Source organism: Podarcis melisellensis, assembly GCF_964234715.1.
Source record: "Podarcis melisellensis genome assembly, chromosome: 6".
Classification (NCBI taxonomy): Eukaryota; Metazoa; Chordata; class Lepidosauria; order Squamata; family Lacertidae; genus Podarcis; species Podarcis melisellensis.
The window spans coordinates 50,276,664-50,297,690 of NC_138538.1; the positions used below are offsets into that span (position 1 = coordinate 50,276,664).

The window sequence follows — 21,027 nt, forward strand, 5'->3', positions numbered from 1 at the left end:
ACTAAAGGATCCTCTTCCGGAGATGAAGAGCTGTATGTCTGAGCAAGAAGTACATACACTTTGTGTCTCCCTTTGAGACCGTTGAGGCCTTATAGAGCCACTTCATGCCATGCCGTTTCCAAATGTAAGGCCACATCGGGCACCTGATCATACAAACATGTGTGGTTCTAGGTCTGCACCAGGGAGAGCAGGAATCAGATCATCTGACCATGTATGGCTAAAATTAATGATATATGAACCAGGTGCCATGTTGAAGATGAGATTAATGTAAGAGATAATGAAGTTACTGTAGACATCTACTGCACATCATTTGCTTATAGGATTCTGCTCTAAGACATGAGCAGGGATGATGAACTTGTGACCATCCAGGTGTTGGACTTCCAATTCCCATCATTTGCAGCCAGCATGGCCAATGATGAGGGATGATGGAAACTGTAGTCCAACAGTATCTGGAGGATGATCTGTTCCCCACCTCTAGTTTAGGAGGCTTCCTGAGCCCAAGGTTGTACCCTTTGACTACCTGGACTAATAACCTTGATAGTATGACCCCACCTTTTATTATTCCCCCCCCTCCACCCATGTTTTTACACACACAGCTGCCAATTGAAGATAATCAGTTCAGAAACCTGATAGTGGTCTCTAGGACACAAAAGTGCTTTAAATATTAAATTTGTTAGTTAAGGTGCTTATATAGGACTCCTTTGTTATTTTTGCAGCAGACACACAGCCACCCTTTTGTCTTAATAACTGTCATAGAATCCATAACTATGCCCCAGTTGTTAGCTTAATTATGCCAGTGTCCTTCCTATCTCTTACTAATGCTGTAGGCCCATCATGTGCTGTATAGAGTTGTACCATCTTAGCCGAAGTATGTTGCCTTTCACACCTGTCAGATCCCTTCTAGGTTCCTGTGTTTGGGCAAGTGATAATAAAAGGTCCCTTTTATATTTTCCCAGTCACAGTCTTATGGATGTCTTGTGTTTTTCTTGTGTGTCTGAGGCATCAAAGGTGGTCCCAGAGGTGTGGTTGATGGTAGAGTTACAGTCTGAACTTGAAGGCAATTCTGTTTGATGTTGTTCTTCTCTTCCTCAATTGCTTCTTTTTCTGCTTCTAGGATCCTTTTTGTCCTCAGCCAAAATACTTCCCTAGCCTTCTCATTCTTCTCTTCCAGCCAGCTTGCCCCCAGTCTTCTGAGACCAAGGCCAAGTGGGAGTATCTGGGATGGAAATGAAGTCCACAAAGCTTTTAAAAGCAAAACAAGACTTTTCCAAACTTAGTGATTAGCATTCTTCATAGGATACATTCTTTTATATTTGGGTGTAAATGAATTTGGTATTTCAGATTGGACAAGTGGGATGTTAGAAATGAATTAGAATGAACAGGAAGATCACTTAATTAATACTGCAGGGGGTGTCCATTCTATAAACAGAAAACAGTGGATATGGAGTTCACGAGAACACACTTGAACAGGCATGACAATACCACTCTGCTCCTTCCATCCTAGATAAGAAGGCTTCCTCATCACACCTCAGTGTGATCACGTTTGTCCTTGCCACATCACGGGCAGGGTAGGCAAGGAAATGGAGTACAGTGCATAGCTTGTAAAATGCCATTGGATGAGATTAGAGCAGGATGGGGCAACAATGTAAACAGGACAAGCTTTGTAAACACAACTGCAGCTGGGATAAATTTAGCTGGTTGGGGTTGCAGCCATAGCACTGCAGGACACTGTGTCAGGGCATTCTTGCTAGGAGGGGAAACTGGATAAACAAACACAGCTTGTCGCTTCTTCTTTGCTTTGTCCCTCAATTGTGTCCCAACATTGTTATTCCAGTTGGACAATTGTGCCGCACACTGAAGGAACCAGGCATAAATTTATGGGTATTTTGATGTCCTCATCCCTTTACATTACGTGTACTTATGGATATTTGCTTATGAGTGTGGGTCCTTTCTGACTCTCCTGAGAGCCAAACTGTGCCCACCAAATGTTATCCAATTCAAATACAATCTCTTGAATGTTCAGGAGTGTGTGCAATCTGCGTACTGTGTGTTTATTTTATGCCTGGTTCCTTAAATATGTACACTTGAAGGAAGAAACTCTTGAGCCAACACCAGGAGCAGGGGTGGCAACTTGAGTAAAATATGAAGGGGCAAGTAAGCCCTGCCCCACACAACTGATCACATGACACAGTGCACACACGCCCAGCCCCCTCAAATATTTTATGGGGGGGCTGAAGATGCCTTGGCCCCTATGAGTTGACTCCTATGACCAGGACTATAATTAAAACACACAAAAACACAAACAGACAAACTCAGAGGTAGCATTCAGAAGTATGAAACATTATGAACATTATGCTACATTGTAAGGGGAAATATATTCCAAGAAGTATTTGGCTGCTATAGATGTGTGAACTACAAAGGCCTTTAACTTGCTATCTCAAGATATCTGAGGGTCTGTCTACGTTAACTTATAGAGAGAACACTTCAATTCCCAAGCCTTCATTACAAGGCATTTTGGAGATGAAAGTCTTTAGAACTTTCTGAGTATGTTGATAACTTGCACACATACACTCAAAAGAAAAAGCCAGATAAATTTTATCGGTTTTTACTCTGGAAGCAATATGCTTTAAAGCAAGATAGATATATATGCAGTGTAATGCTGGTCTATGCTGCAAGGCCATCTGATTTTCATTTCTTATCACATGGATGCCCGCATTCACCATTTCAAGCACATGCATTCTCACACCTATCTATTGGCAGAAAAATCTGCATACCCATAACATGCTGTCCACATTTGATATAAAATCCAATGACATGTGACATTTGGAAAAGGTCACTTCTCCCCCCAGAATTCATAATCCTGCTCCAGCCAAAGAATCCACAAGGTCATCATCTCTTCAGTGGGTCTATTGATTCCTCGGGGGGGGGGGGGATGAGAAATGGGATAGGGATTTCTTTATCCATCCGGCAAAAGGGGCTGAGGATGGAGAGGTTGTAGGATAATTACTAGGAGATGGGGGAGTTGCCTGTTAGTCTGATGACAGCTTCAGAGATTGCATGAGAGAGGATAATTAGCTGAAAACAATTCAAGAGTCATGGACTCCATATAGAGCAGGTATCAACTACATGTTCATAGGGAGTTATGAAGTAAAGGTCAGGCAAGAGGGGAGAATGGTTTTGTACTTGAGTCATGCTTGTGGACTTTCCATAGGCATCTGGTTAGCACTGTGAGAATAGGATGCTAGACTAACACGCTTGGCAGGCTTGATATAGCTTGCAGGCCAAGGCCCATGCCTGACCCTAGAGTGGATTACTGCAATGCATTTACAGGTAGTTGTCTTTGAAAACAGTCTTGAAACTTCAGCTTGTCCAAAATGAGATAGCTAGATTGTTAACTGGGACTGGCCTTTCTGATCATATGTGAGTATTTGTTGTTTGTATCTGTCTGTCTTGTGACACAATGGAAGAGTGCACCTTTTGTTGTAAAGTCAAACCTTTGGAGAATTACAGTGCCTGCTGTGACTGTAGAGACCAATGCAGGAGAGACACGTTTTATTGCAGGTAGGACAGATGAAGGCATCTGGTTTTGCTGCTACAGGTGCATCATGGTGTTTCTTTTATCTGTGCTCATCCCAGTAGTCATTCCTCCTCTGGTGGCTGCTGTGGATACACGAGCTAGCTGACTCTAGGCATTTTGATCATCTGCAAGGGATTCCCATACAGCGGGGTTAATGTTGTTAACCTTCATATCTCATTTTCAGACATCTTTGTAACACAGAGTTGGTCTGGCAACAGGCCTAGTGCCTGAAGCCAGCTCCCTTTAGAGGACGTCCTTGGGGATCCTGCCATCTTCCATTCTTTGGACATGATCAAGCCAGCATAGACATCACTGAAACAGAAGCGTGAACATGCTGGGAATGTGGGCTTGGGGGAACACATATTTGTTTGAGACTCAGTCCTGGAAGGCATTGAGACGTTGCTACTGTCAGGTGTCAGTTGCCTACAACTCACTTCCATAAAGCAGTGGGCTCAATTCACAAGCCTGGTAGACCTTCATCTTGCTATTAGTTGTTAGTGTCACATTTTCCCATACCCTTTTGGAGAGGTGAGCCATTGCCCCAGCTGCCTTGCCAATACACTTGTCCAGCTCCGTGTCGATGGAAAGTGTCGATGGAAAGGTAGAGCCCAGGTAGACAAAATAGTTTACCATCTCAAGAGTGTGGTCACCAGTGCTGATGTGTGGAGTACTTGCAACATCCTGACCCAGGAAGTTGGTCTTTGTCAGGCTGATGGTGACGCCAAACTAGGTGCAGCCTTTTGCAAAACAGTTGATGAGTCTCTGTAGAGTGGTGTCAAGGCTGTGTCATCTACAGACACCATCTCTCAGATAAGAACCTTCCACACTTTTGCCTTGAACAGACCCCTGTCAATCCTTGAATGGAAGTATGCACCACCTTCAGTTGAGCTGAAGGCATAGGAGAGCAACAGTGAAAAGTATATGCCAAAGAGTGTTGGAGCAAGAACACGGTCCTGTTTCACACGGCTATTTATAGGGAAGGCGCCTGAGGATACTTCATACTGGACGGTGCTGTGCATGTTCTCATGGAAGGACACAATCATCTTGTGGAGCTTAGGTGGGCATCCTATCTTGCTGAGCAGTGTTAAGGGTCCTTTTTGGCTGACAAGGTCAAAGACCATTGTCAGGTCTATGAAGGTGATGTACAGGGGGCATCTCTGCTCTTGGCATTTCTCCTGGCTCAGTGAGAAAATAATGTCAACTGCTGACCTGAACTCTAAAGATGCATTATGACTTGGGATAGGCCCTGTCAGCGAGTAACTGTAATCTGTTGAGAACTATGTGGGCAAAGGCTTTCTCTACAGTACTCAGCAGGGAGATACTATGGTAGTTGTTACAATCATGGCAGTCACCTTTGTTATTATAGAGGGTCAGAATGCCGGGATCGTGCAAGTCTTGTGGCATGGATCCTTTCCCCCAACTACTCCCATGTGAAGAGTGGGTCAAATTCAAAGTGCTGATTTTAATGTTCAAAGCTCAAAATGTCTTGCGGCCAGGTTCCCTAAAGATCAACTCCTCTTACACTTACTTACACTGACCCTAGGACCTTTAGGAGTTCTTTTCAGGGTGCCAAATGAGGTATGGTGGGTGGCTGTCAGAGAAATGGCATTTTTATTGGTGACACCCGAATGCTCTCCCCAGAGAGACTCACCTGGGGCCTATGTTATGGTCTTCCTAGTAGCAGACGGCGACGTTTTTCCTGCTTTAAGATCTAAAGTGGCTTTACCTCAGTTGTGTGAGTGTAAGTTTTATTGTTGCTGGATTTACTTATTTATTTTAATACCATGGCAGGCTTTATTCCACTTAATTTTTATGGTTTTTAGTTTTTATTGTTAACTTCCCATAGGACATTGTTAATTGGGTGGTATACAAAGGATGCAAATCAATCAGTGGATCAATTTATATAGTCCTGGGTTTAACCACATGCTCATGGTGGTTGGATGAACATAGCAGTTGTGGCTTTATTACTATAGAATCAAGAGTGTGTGACGAACAGCCACCTGGACTGCAATTTGTTTTTCCTTAGCAATTGGTTATTACTACAGGCAGTGGTAACCCTAGCTCTCTTGTCTCTTTCCTCTCCTTTGCATATTTTTGACTCATGCTTCTTCCATGAAGCTCAAGGATATTGTATCCTCACAATAAACCTGTAGATGTACTTTAAATTGCATATTTGTGATACAGGTTTATGTGAACTGATGTCATATTTCTGGTGTGTAGTCATGAGCAAGATCAGCCCTCATAATCACATAGCTGTCTAGGTTTGCATACAGCCAGACTGAAAGTAAGTACATGACTCCTGGGGAGGGCAGTATGGTCAGTGTTCCTGCAGAATTTGAATGGACTGTCTCTTACTATGGTACCAATCTGCATGGCACAGTTAACAGCAAATAGATAGCATGGCTCTGTGAAGCTGAGCGGTACATCAGCATGCGAACTTCCTGGCACGTTCCTGTTGAATGCTGGAATGTATAGGAAGCATACAGAAAAGGAAGCCCAGTGTGCCATTGTACAACCTTTCAGTCTTACACTTTGAGAAGCAAAGAGTGTACTTCTTTAGCTTGCTTCTCATTCTTCCAATGTGCAGCACAAATACTTGGGTATCAAGCAAAATGCCAGAAATCAAACACACTGCAAGAATGATTCCCAAATAAATGCAACGTCTTTATGGAAGGCTCAATTTGTAGGCGATTAAGCCGTACAACAACAGTATGCTAGGATTGCTAGATTTTGTACCCATCTTTGCAATCAAAATGAGGTCTAGTAATTAGAATTTTGAAGGTACCAGAACAGACATTCTACAGTAAATTTGCCTACCATTGAAAGACAATAGGCTGGATTCAATTATAAAGGTGGGCTAATGGGAGCCAGTGCAAGGAGTTCTGCTAGTGCAATGGAACTTTCTCTCCTCTCTTCTCCTCCCTCTGCATGCCCCACAACCTAAATTGACTAAATGTGTGTTGGGAGAACTCCCAGAACAGCACAGGGAGAGGAGAGGGGAAATTGTTTCATTGGGAAACTGAAATGCTTGTGCTGATGGAATGATTGGAAAAGTGTGATGATGAATTTCTCCCATAATGTTTGTGCTAAAATTGGATTGTAATTTAAATTGGATGGTAATTTGATTAATTGTAGGAATGACATTAAAATGCATAATTATCAAAACAGATTTCAGAATATCCTTTTTACCACAACACACTGACTGAACCTAGCAGAAGGGCCCCAGTTCCAAAACTAATCTATGCCTACTGAATTATTTTGAGATATCTAGTGGGCTTCCAGGAAAAAAATGCAGATTATAAAACCGGTTTATTTCTGGATTGGGAATTGGGGAAGTTTCCTACTCCCTAATTACAAGCCACACCCTTTGTACAATTCTTAAATGTCTTGTTCTATGTCTTATTTTCCTCTTGGCAATAATGGAGCAGCTGTATGCTGTTCACGTTTACAAGTCTAGATCAGATGTAACACTTGCTGAATTTAAGGGTTGCAATTGGGAGTATACCTCACTGATTTTCAGGCCACCATGTGGGAGAGCATTCCATACTCCTATTGAGGTGACTTTTCAAAGCAGAGAGGACTATTGCGGATGTGGCCCTTTCGTGCTGTCCAAACCACTGTGAGTTATGGCTTCTCCAGCCTCTAATTATGCAGTCAGCCCCCAGTCGCCTGTTCCTAACGAGGCTGACAGGCTAATCTCTCAAGAGCCCTTAATGTGTTATCATCTCTCGCTGGGTGACCTCATATTTCTAACTGCTTTGGTGGGGGGAGGAAGGAAAAGTGTCGTTTGCTCTCCCCCCTCAACATAAGCCCACATCCTCAGGCTCATCTGTTCAGGCAAGGGAGATCAGCCCATCCATCACCTACCCCGTTGGGCTATTAGATGATTAAAGGCATTTTTTATAATATTTGGGCGAGTTTTCAAAGCTTCTTGCAAAGTGTCTGATTAACACCCGTTTTAACCCTTCACTGGTCAGATTGCAAACCCCAGGAGCAGGGGAGATGCACATGGGCAAGACTGTTAAGAGATGCCTGCCTTCAGCAGCATTTGTTTTGTCTGCTCATGCCCAGATCACTGACAAGGTGTGATTCATGGTCCCTGGACACCTGCAGGAAACAGTTCTTCCTTGCCAACTGGGACCTGGTGGTTTATGAGGTTTTAACGGTTCCAGGGGACAGGAAATGGGACCCTGGTTTGTTATGCAACAGGCTGTGCAGGCGCTGATTATGTCTCTCCTTGGTAGCAGATCCATTAGTTGCCCTTAGGAGCAGAGGGTCAGGATGGATTGCAGTTCTGTGACCCAGCAAGGAAAGCAGCTTGAGATGTGAACACCACACAGTCTTTGGCATTTTTTACCTTATCCACATGCCTACCCTTGTGCCCATTTCCTAGGTTCACCCACACCTCAGGTCACACATTCCTTCCAGATCTGTTCCTTTGGGCAATTATCTGTTGCAGCTAAAGGCATGGAGACTGGGAAAGTGAGCCGTGGGACAGAATTGTGCATGGTAGTGGTCTCTTTGTCTACCAGAGCCCCCTTTGGATTTGGAACTTTCAGCCAACTCTGCTCAGGTTTTTCTCTACATTGATTAAAGTTAAGGTACACAGGGTTGTGTACATATGTGATGCAGTTGCACAGTATGTATAGTCATGATTAAGGCCCTTTGCATGGAGGAAGTGTAGTCATTAAAGGGCACTGAGTAACAAACACAAAACAGTTATGGAGTTAAAAGTTGATCATGTCTCAATTGTAAAAAGTGCCAATATTTTAAGAGAGAGGCTAGTTACTTGGGGAAAGGGTGGTTTTTCTGCTTCATGGTGTCTGTACAATAAAATGTTATGCCTACTCAAAGAGCAGACAACTTTCTTTAACAGGTTTTTGAAGTGCAAAGTATATATGAGTTGAACATTCTTTCTACAGTTTATCTAGCCTTCAAGGCAAATATTCTGATGGATGATACCTTATGGGAAGCCGTTAGTTGTTGGGGGCTTTTGAGAAATGGTCTATTCACAAATGTTCCTTTTGTGCTTTGTTTGTAAGACCCCAGCACTTGAAGCAGAAGCTTCAGATGCTTAATCCCATGACGCTTGCTGAGTTTGGAAAATCTCTGCTGTTAAATGTCACTTGCTCAGTAGTAGGAGTCAATTGATTGATTGTCGTCCTTTGTGATGCTCATTGTCATATTTCATAATCTCAATTTCTTGTCAATTGATTGCCAGATAGAAGCGACAGCCAAGGAGGGCCGCCAGCGTCTGCAGGGGCCAGCCAGCGCATGGCGTTAACTTTCCCTCTCTGTAAGTGTTCCCTTCTTTTATTACTGTTGTGGGGTGGTTCAGAAAATGAATAGAAGAATAGTTTGGGTAGATGATAATAGTCCTGGGGATAACTGTGCTGTTAGCATTATCAAACATGTCACATTTTTCAGGCAAGAAAAGAGAACATTTATTTTTAATAAAGGTGTTTTCTGGTGCTTGGCTGAGAATAGCACCTAGGAGTCCTGGCTCCCCAGCCCTCACTGCTCTAACTTCTAACTTCTAAAAAGAGCTGGGAATAAACTGAGCATTGTCTCATCAGGGACAGTTAATTGTAATTTGTGTAGTTTTAAGGAAAATGTTATTATACAAAACAGAGATATTAGTTTAAATGTTGGTAGGGCTGACAATTATGGGTGGAAACTACTTGCAAACTGTGTTCAGGGTGGTAGGTGGGATATATTATTGTTATGGGAGGTTCAACGCCATGTAGGCAAGCCCAATCAAAGCTCTGCCCTCTCCTCTCATGCAGCTGGGAAGACTTCTGCCAAGATTACTTTCAGTTTCAAATAATCTCATTTTAATGCTACACGTGAAGCAGGAATCTTGGTATTCAAACCACAGTTATCAGGACTGGCCCAAGGCATTTTGCTTCCTGAGGCAAAGGACAAGATGGTGCCTCCTCCTCTTCCACATACAGAAACCAGCTGGACTGGCTGCTGATCTTACTTCAACTGTATGACTGTATATCATCCTCCACTGTGCCTGAGGCAGCAGGCCAGGTTAGGGAGACAGTTTAATTTATACAGTTCTCTCCTCCAACAGAGGGGGAATGTCTGGTTTAAAGTTGTTTTGTTTAACAATGAACCAGTGTTCATTTAAAATCAGGATTCCTGGTTTGCACATTATGCTAACATGAGATTATTTGAAACAGAAATTTATGCCAGTAGAAATCCTCATCCCAGCCATGAGGTGGTAGGGGAAGAAAGGAGGGCACAACCTGAATGCTTTGCTTGGGCTTGCTATGGTTCATCCATGCCACAGTTCCTAAACCATTGTTTACTGTTACCTGCAAACCAGCCGTTGCTTGGGTGGGTCAGACAAATAATTTATCATAGATTAGACAGTTTATTTTTATCTATTTAATTCATAACATTTATATCCTGATGAATAGGAGAAAAAATATCCAAGTGGTTTACAAAAAAGATAAAACAATAAAGTAATCACTTGGAAAATTGCAACCATAATTTAAAACATACAGAAAATAAAAGAGACTGAAACCAAATAAAATTCTTACAAACTTTCTAAACATGTAAACAATGACTGTCAACAGATGCTACTGAAGATATGCAGCTGCTTTGCAGTTATGTTAACTCATGACTGTGTGTATTATGCTTATACAATGTTAATTCATGACTGTTTGTATTAGGCTTCTATTGGGCATTAGACCATACATAATTTGAATTCTACCATAGAACCTACAACAGAGAAAGCTGCTTATACTGAGTCAGACCATTGGTCCATCTAGCTCAGTATTGTCCACAGTTATGACTGGCAGCTGCTCCCCACTTTTTCAGAATGGAACTTTTCCCTCGCCCTACTTAGAGAAACTGGAGATTAAAACTGGGACCATTTGTATGAAAAACAGATGCATTGCCGCTGATTTGTGGCCCTTCAATTGCTCACCAAGAACCTCAGCTTTTAATTTATTAATTTTTATAGACTTCTGAGTTTCAGGAAAAACTTTGGAAGTGTATTGGAAATGTCTGATGAGAGCTTAGAATGCAATGGATGTTTTAAACAGGGCTTATAAGAACAGAGCTGCCCTTCTGCTCCTTGTTCCCCTGTCTTCTTCGGATTAATGTTATTCTTCTTTCTTTGCCCTGTGCCACAACCTTTCCATTGCTTACAACTTCTGAATGCAACAAAACTCCATGTTATACAACAAGATTTACTTAATGCAGATTAATTGAGCAATCTGAATGCCTAATTTGCCATGCCAGGGGGTATTGGGCTGGATCCCCTGAGGATTGCTGTCACGTAATGGCAATGGGTTTATTCCAGGCCTTTTTGCTGTGCCAGACATGAAGGTGGTGCAGTGAAGAGGCATTTCACCACCAGCAGCTTTTGACCTGGCGAGTGCAAATGGCAGGGCTGTGTTTGTGCTGCTGCTGCTGCTGGCCAGGGCTTAAAACTGTAGCCTAAGTCCTACATCCTGTGTAACCTATTTGTAAAACACAATTTCTACATGAACATGTGAAATGTGATTGATCCATTGATTAAATTTATAAGCCCACCCTTCACTAAGCATTGTCAGGCTTCGCTTCACTTGCCCCCTGTATTTGCATTTTACAATGAAAGCCATTGAAACCAGAATCTATTTGATGGTCTTCTCCCATAATTCAGGACATCTTTGGAAATTCCACCTCCATATTGTTCAGGGTGAAATTAGAGTGTGGGCACTAGACTAATAGGTAAACTGGTTTGGAGAGTGGCTGCTCAGATGGCTCCACCTGGTTCCTATGGCAGTGTTTTGTGTATCTTCCACCTTCCCCCCCCCCCACTCCAAACAACCTTTACTGGAAAGCATATGGAAAGGAGAGCAGCCGACCTTTGGCACATTTATTGACACTCCCAGAGTTCATACTGCAACTCTACAATCTTTCCCTGAGATTATTAAAAATTAATTGATCATTTTTATATCCCCCCACGGTGCCCGACACTGTCGCTGCGAGAGGGGCCAAGGGGAGGAGGGCGTGTGCAGGCGTAGCAAACACACTGATAAATGTTAATTACTCTTTTATGGCCCTTGTCAAATTCCAAAGCAAGTCATAAATTCATTAAACTCTAACGGATTAAGCACATGCAGCTTATTTAGCCGCCATAAACAAGATCATTTGTATGTTGGTTTTTCCTTTTTTATTGCTTCAGCAGCAAAAAGGAGAAAAAATTGACTCAGGAGCTCCTGATAGGTTTGAAAAGTTGGGCAGTTAATATCCTGCTGCTATTGTCTCTTATTGTTTTGTATACATATAGCTATGTACATTTGATATTTGGCATGATATATTATTACTGTCTTATTTCCAGATAACAAGAGATAATATAGTAATATACCTTTTAGAGAACCAAATTGCATTGGTGAAAATTCATTCTGGCTTTCAAGTTCTTCAGCAACAAATAGATCCAACTCTTTTGCCAGTTGACATTGATCCCAGTACAAAGCATGACCGCCACCTATTTTGTATCTCCCCTGTCATTACACAATGTATAGTATCAATATAATATTATGGTAGTTCTGGTAAAACATGCAGCCTTCTTTTATGAAATGGTTTCTGCTTGAATTGACCGCTTTGGAAGTATGCTCAGGAACACCACATTTTCATAGGATTCAAAACAACAGTATTTTGACTCTACAGAAATAAGATGATTTCCTAAGCTGGAGCATGCATTACCCTACTACAGGCATAAATGTGGCCCCCAGAATGTCATGAGAACCTGTTGGATAGAACACCAGTCTCACTTAATTTCATTGACCTCAGAAGAAGAGATGTTCCTAATAAGAGAAATGAAAAGCTGAGGCAAAGGCACTTGATTGAATTTGTCCTTAAGACTGAAAGCTCAGGACTCATGGTTCAGTGTTATAGCCTGCACAGCTTGGTTCTGGTCTCCTGGTCAACTAGTTGACTGGGTCTTCCTTGGAGGAGAAATGGAGCACTGCAACAAAATAAATTCAGTATACTTAAGCTTCAGCTACTGGAACAATTGTCTCTGCAAATTCCCTGGAGTGTGGATTTTTAAGTACTGACAGGAGATACTGAAATGACAAACTATGGAACTTAGAGGTTCCAAAAGACAAGGGCTTGCTACTGAAAACAGCAGCTATTTGTTCAGGTCTCCCCTCCTCCTTAACATCTGGTACAGCTTATCCTGTGTCCTCCTGATATCATTATGCTGCATTTTCCTGTCCCAGTTCTACACGCTTCTGCCACTGGTATAACATTGGGACATGAGCAAAGTTGCATTACACATTATGGAAACAGAGTCGACACAGGGCTGCCATTTTCAGAAGCTGACTTCTGTTCTTCCATAATGTGGTGTTCTGCTCTGAAATGTGACCATTCAAGTCACAGGGAGACTTCAATCAAGCCTCAGTTGATCCTCTTTGACACAAAAGTCAGTGGTGAGTCTAATTAGCACGCCACATTATAGAAATGTATGTGAAAAGTTCTAACATTCATGCCCAAAATCACCATGTCAGCTCTGCTTTTTCAAGGCTGGCAAAGAGCTCTTATTTTGCATGCCTCAAAGTCTCAACCCCCCAAAACAGTATGGTTGCCTGGAGTTGCAAAGACCTTTGATTCTGTGCATGGCTGCCCCATGTGGTGAGCTATCAGAACTGCAGCTTTTAACATCTACATGGCAAAGTATTCTTAGGATTTAGACTGGCCCTATCCACCAAGGCTGGCCATTGTGTCCTAAGAAGGGCTCTCAAAGTCTTCCTGCTTGGCTTAGGCATTACTTGAGTAGCAAGCTCTTTCTGGCTCTCTTTCTTTTAGGTGTTCCTCAGTTCTTACTTCTTGGTTCAGCTCTTGGCCCTCAGTTAACCTATAACAGATCAGCTTTGACAGACCAATCAATTTATTTGTTTTACTGCAACAACATTATAGAACACATACAGGAATCTATTTTGCAAAACTGCACATGTCACTCAAAATGCTGTCTTAGATAGACAGGACCACAACAGCCTATCATTACAACAAGTGAGATCTGGGGTGGTATAGTGGCTAAAAGACTGGGGTTGCCATCCTAACCCACTTATCTGGGAGCAGATGCCAATGAATTCAATATGACTTGCTTTTGAGCAGATATGGTTAGGGCTGTGCTGTGTGTGACTAATCAGAAAATTTTCAATTCAAATCTCGCTTTCCCCATGAACTGACTTGATTGCATTAGGCAAGTGATTCCCCCCATTTTCTGCAGCCATCCATCTCTAATATAGGAATGATGATAGCATTGAACATTACAAGGTTGTTGTCTACAGCAGGATAATGTATGCCAATCAAGTGCTTTGAACATAATAAAATGTCCAAAGCACATAAACAACCCTTGCTTTCTGCTTAATTATAATAAGTAGAACCCCAAAACTTCCATTGGGACAAATTTGACACCACTGTTTTCTCCTCTGTTAAAAAAAGGCCACTAATAAGCATCCAGATATGGCATTGGTCTTGGTTCTACCCATTGGTGCATTGGAATATCTGTGGGGCTCCCCTTGCCTCGAGACATTAAAATCTGCCCCCATGTTTGATGGATTTATGAGCACAGGGGTGGGCAGTCAGGGGTTAATGGAAGAACTGTGCCCTGTGCTCAGCGGTAGCTAACAGCCACTAGCTAATAACTTTATGGCTTCAAAGCAAGGCATTTATCATGCTGAAGTTTGTTTATGCACTAGTTATACAGCACATTATGGCAGATCTAAGTTGGACTGATAAATTCTAGATGACAAGCAAGGCTACTGAATGGGGCTTGCCGAGTCCAAAAGACCAGTAGCTTTTCCCTGAACTCTGCTTCCAAGATAAGAATGTTTTCCCTCTCTATTGTTTAGTGTGCACAAAAGTGCATAAATTTGATGTAAAAGAAGACATGGATAATGTCCAAGACTTTTGCAAACCTCCCACCTTGTGAACAAGAGCTAGCAGTGTGTATGGATAGATGTGTGCATAACACACTCATTTCTTCAATACAGAAGTGGAAGTATGTGGCCAGAATAAGTACAAATCAGGCACAATTGTTTTCTCCCCCAAATGTCTCTTATTTATGTCATTTAATCTATGTGGATGAGGGGTTGGGACCAGCCATCAGGAATGTTTGCAAAGAGCAAGTGTTGAACTCTAAGCCCTTATCACAAAGCATTCTCTAAAGAACCCTTTGGAATTTTGAGCTGGCACTGGCACTTTTTGCATATTTTCAGTTTTCCTATCAGCATGCTGACTATAAGTTAAAATCAAACCTGAAATTCCTGTTCCATAAGTGTTAATTCCAAGTATGATTTTGCTTTGCTAGGAACAATTCTTGCAGAATGGAATATCTGTGGAATGCTGAAGGAAAAATGTTGGCATATTCTATTTTGGTGGAGACATTCTACATACTGCATTTTGACAAACCTAGGATTGCAACCCAGTGTACACTTTATGTACACTGTACATATATGCTGCATACCAGGAGTAGCCAACATGGTACCATCCATACATTGTTGTATTCCAGTTTTTGCCAACCCCAGCTAGCATGGCCAGTGATCAGGGATAATGGGGTATAGTCCAGTCTCTGGAGGATGTTGGAACTCTGAGGTGCAACTCAGCTTGCTGAGAGGGGTTTGCATGGTGTTAAAACAGAAACAGAAGGGAATCTCCAAATTCCCACACTGTCTCACTGCTCTTTGCCTGTGTTGACTTTATATTTGATCTTAGACTGATATTCCTAGGTTGCAGCTTTCACTTCTGGTCTCCCCTTCACTTCTCTTTTGGATCCTTTTGGGAGAGTTCACCCTTGTTTTGTCTGCCAAGCACAAAGAGAACATTGTGTAGGCTATCTCTTTTCATGTCTTAGTCTCATTGGCACATTGCATTATATGGTATGCGCTTAATAAATTTCCCTGTGATATATTTACAGAAACAAACATAGGCATAGATATACTTGTCAGTGGCTTGTGTGGTTTATCATATAAAAGTGGAGTATAAAGAAATAAAGTTAATAAACTGGAATAAACACACTGGCCTGACAAGACAAGGAATGGAGATCTTGTAAGGTGGGTGGAGACATGAATTCTTGGGCCCCAACAATGGAAGAGGTAAGGCACAGTAGTAGAATGCTCAACACAGGCTCTGCTTCCGTGTGGTGACTGGTACTGCAAGCAAGATCCACACTTCCACTGCGTGTGTATCCAGATTCCCAACAGTTTATGGGGTTCCCACAGTGACCCATTTGTAGATTGGTTGGATTGTGTAGTCTTCATCTATATCTATGGCAGTGTACTGATAGATGTATCCTGAACTGAAATGTTTTGTGTTAATATTTGTATACATTGGCATGTTCACCCCTGAATTGCCTGATAGTTCCTGCATGTGTGTTCCTTGGATACATACATTTGTTCGTTCATGTGACTGGAGAGGTTTCTCTCCATAGTTGTGTATATGTGTAATGATGTGTATGGTGGGCATCTGAATTATATTGTTCTGAGAATTGTGATATGGTTACCTCCTGCTTCATGGCTGTGCACATATGTTTGTGCATGAACACATAGTCTGCTCTGACAGCGTGGTTACATTGTGTTCGTGGGTTGGTGTGCAAGTCTTTGTATGTGAGTGCCAGCCCTTGTGGGCTGTAAATCCTGCTGCCCAGCTGAGGAGGTTGAGCGGTTTATTGCTCAAGGCCAGGCCCATGAATCAGGCAGAGGTGTCGGAAGACGCATTAACTCGTAGCCTTTGCTCAGTTGCTGTGTGGTTCCAGGAGGGGCCCTGGAGGCAGCGATTAAAGGCGGCACCTTCCCCTTTCAGTTTTATGGTAAGAGGAAAGCAGTAAATTAGAGGCCCAGAGGCTTTAGGGCAGGCCTCGCCCTGACATTGCTACCTGCTGCTGCCCTGACAGCAAGCAAGTTAGGCCCAGTCCAGCCCTGGGACAGAGAGTTTTCCAGTGGACTGAGGAGTGAGATCTGTAGTGTGAGAGAGCTGATTTGTAACAACTCTCCTTGGATAACTTTGAGTTTGGGCCTGTATACAGGTACCTTTTCCAGCACAACAAACATTTATTCTTCTTTACAGGCAAATACACATAACACACAGGCAGTGCCACAAACTCTGTGTATGGTTTATAAGGTCCCAAAGTTTCATAACATGGGAATCACCCAGTTGGATTGGAAGTAGAAAAGCTGTACCTGTGAATGTTGACAAAAATTGTGACATGTCTTTGATGTTCACTTTGGGCACCAAGGACAGGGTGAGCTTGAGCAGAAGAATAACTTGAGAGCAAGTAGGTCCTATGCAATTGCTTATACAGTGATGTCCACTTAACCACTTCAGTATCTTTAGTTCTTCCTACAAAGGACTTATTCTCATGTTGCTATTGTTGTTAATATTGTACACATATTTTATCCTCGCCTCTTAGGATAGTTTGCATTTCCTGGTTGCCCATTTCTGCATTCATTTAATGTTGAGAAGCATCGTAGGGAATATGGGAGACACAGGCATGTTGTAAGACTGAGAAAAATAACAGAAATTTACAGCCACACATTTAAGAGGTGACACCAAACTGTGTGCTTGCCTGCAGGACTGCTCGTGATAGTGTTATGCAACACAGTAGAAAGAAATCCATAGGTGATTACTGTAGTGAGTTGTGTGAGGGCATTGTTTGCTGATTGGACATTTATGGGAAATTGGAGTAAGTACAGAGAAGAGGAAAAAGGATGAAAGATGAAGAATGTTAGACATATCCAGCTGAAGTTTACTTTATTTACCTTGAAACTGACTTCCATTTAATAGAAGCTGCCTTCCTTACTTAGCATGTTAAGCCTTTAGATCAGGCTTCCCTCTTGAAGAATCACTGTGGACTTTGATGCATGTCCTATGAAGAACTTGAGGACTGATTGCTTTATCGTAAAATATGATCCATTATGTGAGATGCTTATTTAAGAAGAACATGATTGATTCTTTTGTCATCAAAATTAATTTCTGTGAGTCAATGTCTTAACAAACACATGGTGACTGTTACTGTGGTGTCACAACTTGTGGCATTGGTGGTCTGGCACAAGGCAGTCTGGAATACCAGCGCAACATCATGGTTCAAACAACGGCCACCTTCAACATTCACAGGGAGTTGTATCCAACACTGCAGGCATGGAGTTTTGCTCATGCACTAGGATTTCCCCTCCCTCTCTCTGTCAGTCCCCCCCCCCATCCCCAAATGTGCTCTGGAGGGTCTTCCAACCCTCTGGAGCAGATTTTGAGGGTGCATTGGGGACTGCAGGGGAGAGGAGAAGGAAATTTTTTGTTGCACAAGTAGAGCAGCAGCAGCATTAAATATGAAGCAACAGGGCTGGAACTAAAGATGCTACAAGAAGCCTAGAGCTGCTGCCACTCAGTAACTCTCCCCACTTCTTGGTAACATCTAGTATAACCTAACCTTTGAAATGGTGTCATCATGTTGCCTGTTTCCTCCCTCTGTCTCCCTGACAGCCAATAATCTAATGTAAGAATGGGGATATGCACAACACAATCACTTTGAGTTACGTAATGTGTTACATTAGACCAGCTTTCCCCAACCTGATCACATCCATGTGTTTTGGACTCCCATCAGCTACATACAGCACAGTTGTAGTCTAAAACATCTAAAGGGCATCAGATTGGGGAAGACTGTACTAGACATTGCCAGGAAGAGGGAAGAAAGATGGAGCAGCTGGTGCTCTGTGTCTCTGATAATGTCTTCCTTGTGCATGACAGTGTGAGGTGAAATATTTGTATGGGGCTTTGCAAGTGTTCCAGTTTTGTCATCCATTTTATCAGGTTGTACCAGAGGCGTCCCTGGTGCCTGGGTATGTCTTAATACCCCTAGCACCACTGTAAGATGTCTGCCAAGGGAAATGTTTCTTTTTTTCCCTTTTTGTATTGCTTGCCTTTTGGCCTAGAAAGGCAGCAGCCTCTTTTCCTCTGAAACCTTTTTATGACTCCGGGTATAATTAACTCAAGCCATAAAAATTTTTCGAATCCAAATAGATATAATTAACATTTAATGTCACCGGGTTTTTTGTGGATAGTCAAGACTATTAAGAAGTGAGTATTGATTGAAGAGGTGAAGCAGATGTTTCAGTTATTGGATCAGGACATCAGAGGGAAGAGGGAGCCAGGAGGCTGTGCTGGAGCTGATCCAGTGACACTTCTGTACCTCCTGGAAGAGATTGGTGTGCTAGGAAAAAGGCAGAGATTTTGTAAGTATTTTGCAGAACTCCTCCTCACTTGCACTTGGCCTCATCCTCCTGCTGCTGCATAAGGGAAAGACAGGGAAGCAACATCTGGCTGGTGGCGGCAGCAGCAGCAGCAGGAGGAGGCCAAGCACAAGAGAAGAGGAACCTCCAGCCATTGAAGCCGCGCTGCTGCCACACTCGGCTCCTCCCGCTGTCCCAACATCACGTGTGCTCCATTGGCCTCCTCTCAATCTTCTGCACAAGTAGACCCCTCTGCCTATGAGCATGGTTACCTAAGACTCCTGCTGGCCAGTCTGTATGTCCAGAAGGTAAACTGCAGAGGTGCTTTTTTCTGAAGTCAAAGCTGTTTGAGTTATAAATTCAGAAATAGAAAAAAGTGAGTGGTGTCTACATAGAGTCAAACTACACCTCACAAAGTTTCAGCCATTTGCCTCAGTATTGCACCCAATACCCATGGAAGTGTTTAATCCAACTATGGTAAACCAAAACCAAGGTTATTCTGGTAAGAAGGTTCTTAGATAAGGGAAGGGGGAAATGGAATTGCTCTTTGGGAACATTGGATAGAATTGCAGATCTAGCCTACAAAATTCCTAAACTAAATATGACATGTTAGCTGTTGGGGTGCTAGCCTTTGAGGATTGGGGAACTGGAGGAAGTGGTAGATTCCAGGAAGGCCTGTATAACAAACCTGTCCTGTGCGTGAATTCACTTTAAATTGTCAGAAACCCTTATTTTAGTTATTAGTTACATTTGTTTCACACACACTCAGTTTTAAAAATGCTGTCAGGAAGACTTTAGAGCTAGAGGGCCCGTGTATTCCTCAAGATCCATCATAGCACCTCTTATTGGTCATGTCATAACTAAAGTGATCTTGACTGGACAGTTGCTGCTCACCTCCCACTGGCAGCTGTTTAATACCGATGAATGGTAACAACTACCTGGCATGGGCTATCTTTTCCCTTCCTGGTTCTTATTTAGCTGCCTAACCCCTGGCCTCAATCCTGACTGATTATGCATCTGTTTTCCCTGGTCCTGCAGCATATCTGATTTGAGCCTGACCCCTTGGGCCAAGCCTTGCCTCCTTGCTAGATCCTAGGGCTCTTTAGATGACATTCTTGGCTGATTCCCCTGCCAGGCCTGCTTGGGAAGTGCCAGGCTGGGTGAGAGAGTGATGGCATGCCATATTTTGTGTGCCCCCTGATCCTGGGAGCAAGACTTCCAAGCCCTGGGATTGATTGGGGCTTCTGATGCTGACAGATGACATGAGCACAGGAACATGAGGCAGGTCAGCAGAGCAGAAACCAGCAAATGCAAAGAAACAGGCTGCATTGAGTTTAATAAATAAAAACAGTGACATGCTGTGCTAGGGCTAGGAGTAGGAGGCTAGCCCTGCACCAGCAGCTTCTGGCACCCCTCTGCAGCTGACACCAACATACCAGCTCTGGATTCACCCCAAATGCCCTAGACAGCACAGAGCTGCCTTTCTCTGCCCACACACAAACACTGATTGTTTGGAAGCATCTCCTGCCCTGAATGTTTTGTGTTCCTTGTACTGATCAGTGATTATCATGGTAAGGAGGAAGGAAACACTGTTGGCATCTGTGTGCTAGCATCTCCATAGAATTTATTCACCTTTGCTCACATGTTTTAAGATGCTCAAATTGGTACAGCACTGTAGCTTTCTGAGTTCTTTAAGTACCCATCTTTCATTCCTCACCTGACCATTGAAAGTGGGAGCCATTCTTGTCCAGTATCCAGAAAAATATAAAAAATGTATACCAAAAATAATGGGATTGGGCTATTACAACAGAGGACCATTTTCTACTTTTCACACTAGTTGGCAAGACCAGCTGGGTGGACATTTTATCCAATATAAGGGCCTCCTCAGATCTTCTTCCTCCCCTAATAATAATAATAATAATAATAATAATAATAATTTATATGCCACCCATCTGGCTAGGTTTCCCCAGCTACTCTGGGCAGCTCCCAACAGAATTAAAAACACAAGGAGACACCAAACATTTAAAACTTCTCTAAACAGGGCTGCCTTCAGATGTCTTCTAAAAATCAGACAGGGTGGGTGCCACTACCGAGAAGGCACTCTGCCTGGTTCACTTCTTGCAGGGAGGGAACCGCCAAAAGCCCTCGGAGCTGGACCTCAGTGTCTGGGTTGAATGATGGGGGTGGAGACAGTCCTTCAGGTATACTGAGCCGAGACTGTTT

At 42.8% G+C, this 21,027-nt stretch overlaps 1 protein-coding gene across 10 annotated transcripts in view; it reads left to right on the forward strand.

The window, feature by feature from the left end:
- RNF220 (ring finger protein 220) overlaps positions 1-21,027 on the forward strand; it is a 327,501-nt gene that overhangs the window by 110,398 nt on the left and 196,076 nt on the right. For 6 of the 10 annotated variants that reach the window (XM_081914744.1, XM_081914747.1, XM_081914743.1 and 3 more), the window contains one exon: positions 8,799-8,873. The exons of 3 other annotated variants lie outside the window; for them this stretch is intronic. In XM_081914744.1, the coding sequence (XP_081770870.1) occupies positions 8,799-8,873 (75 nt within the window). The remainder of the gene's footprint in view (positions 1-8,798; positions 8,874-21,027) is intronic. One more of the 10 variants, XM_081914748.1, reaches the window with a different exon arrangement.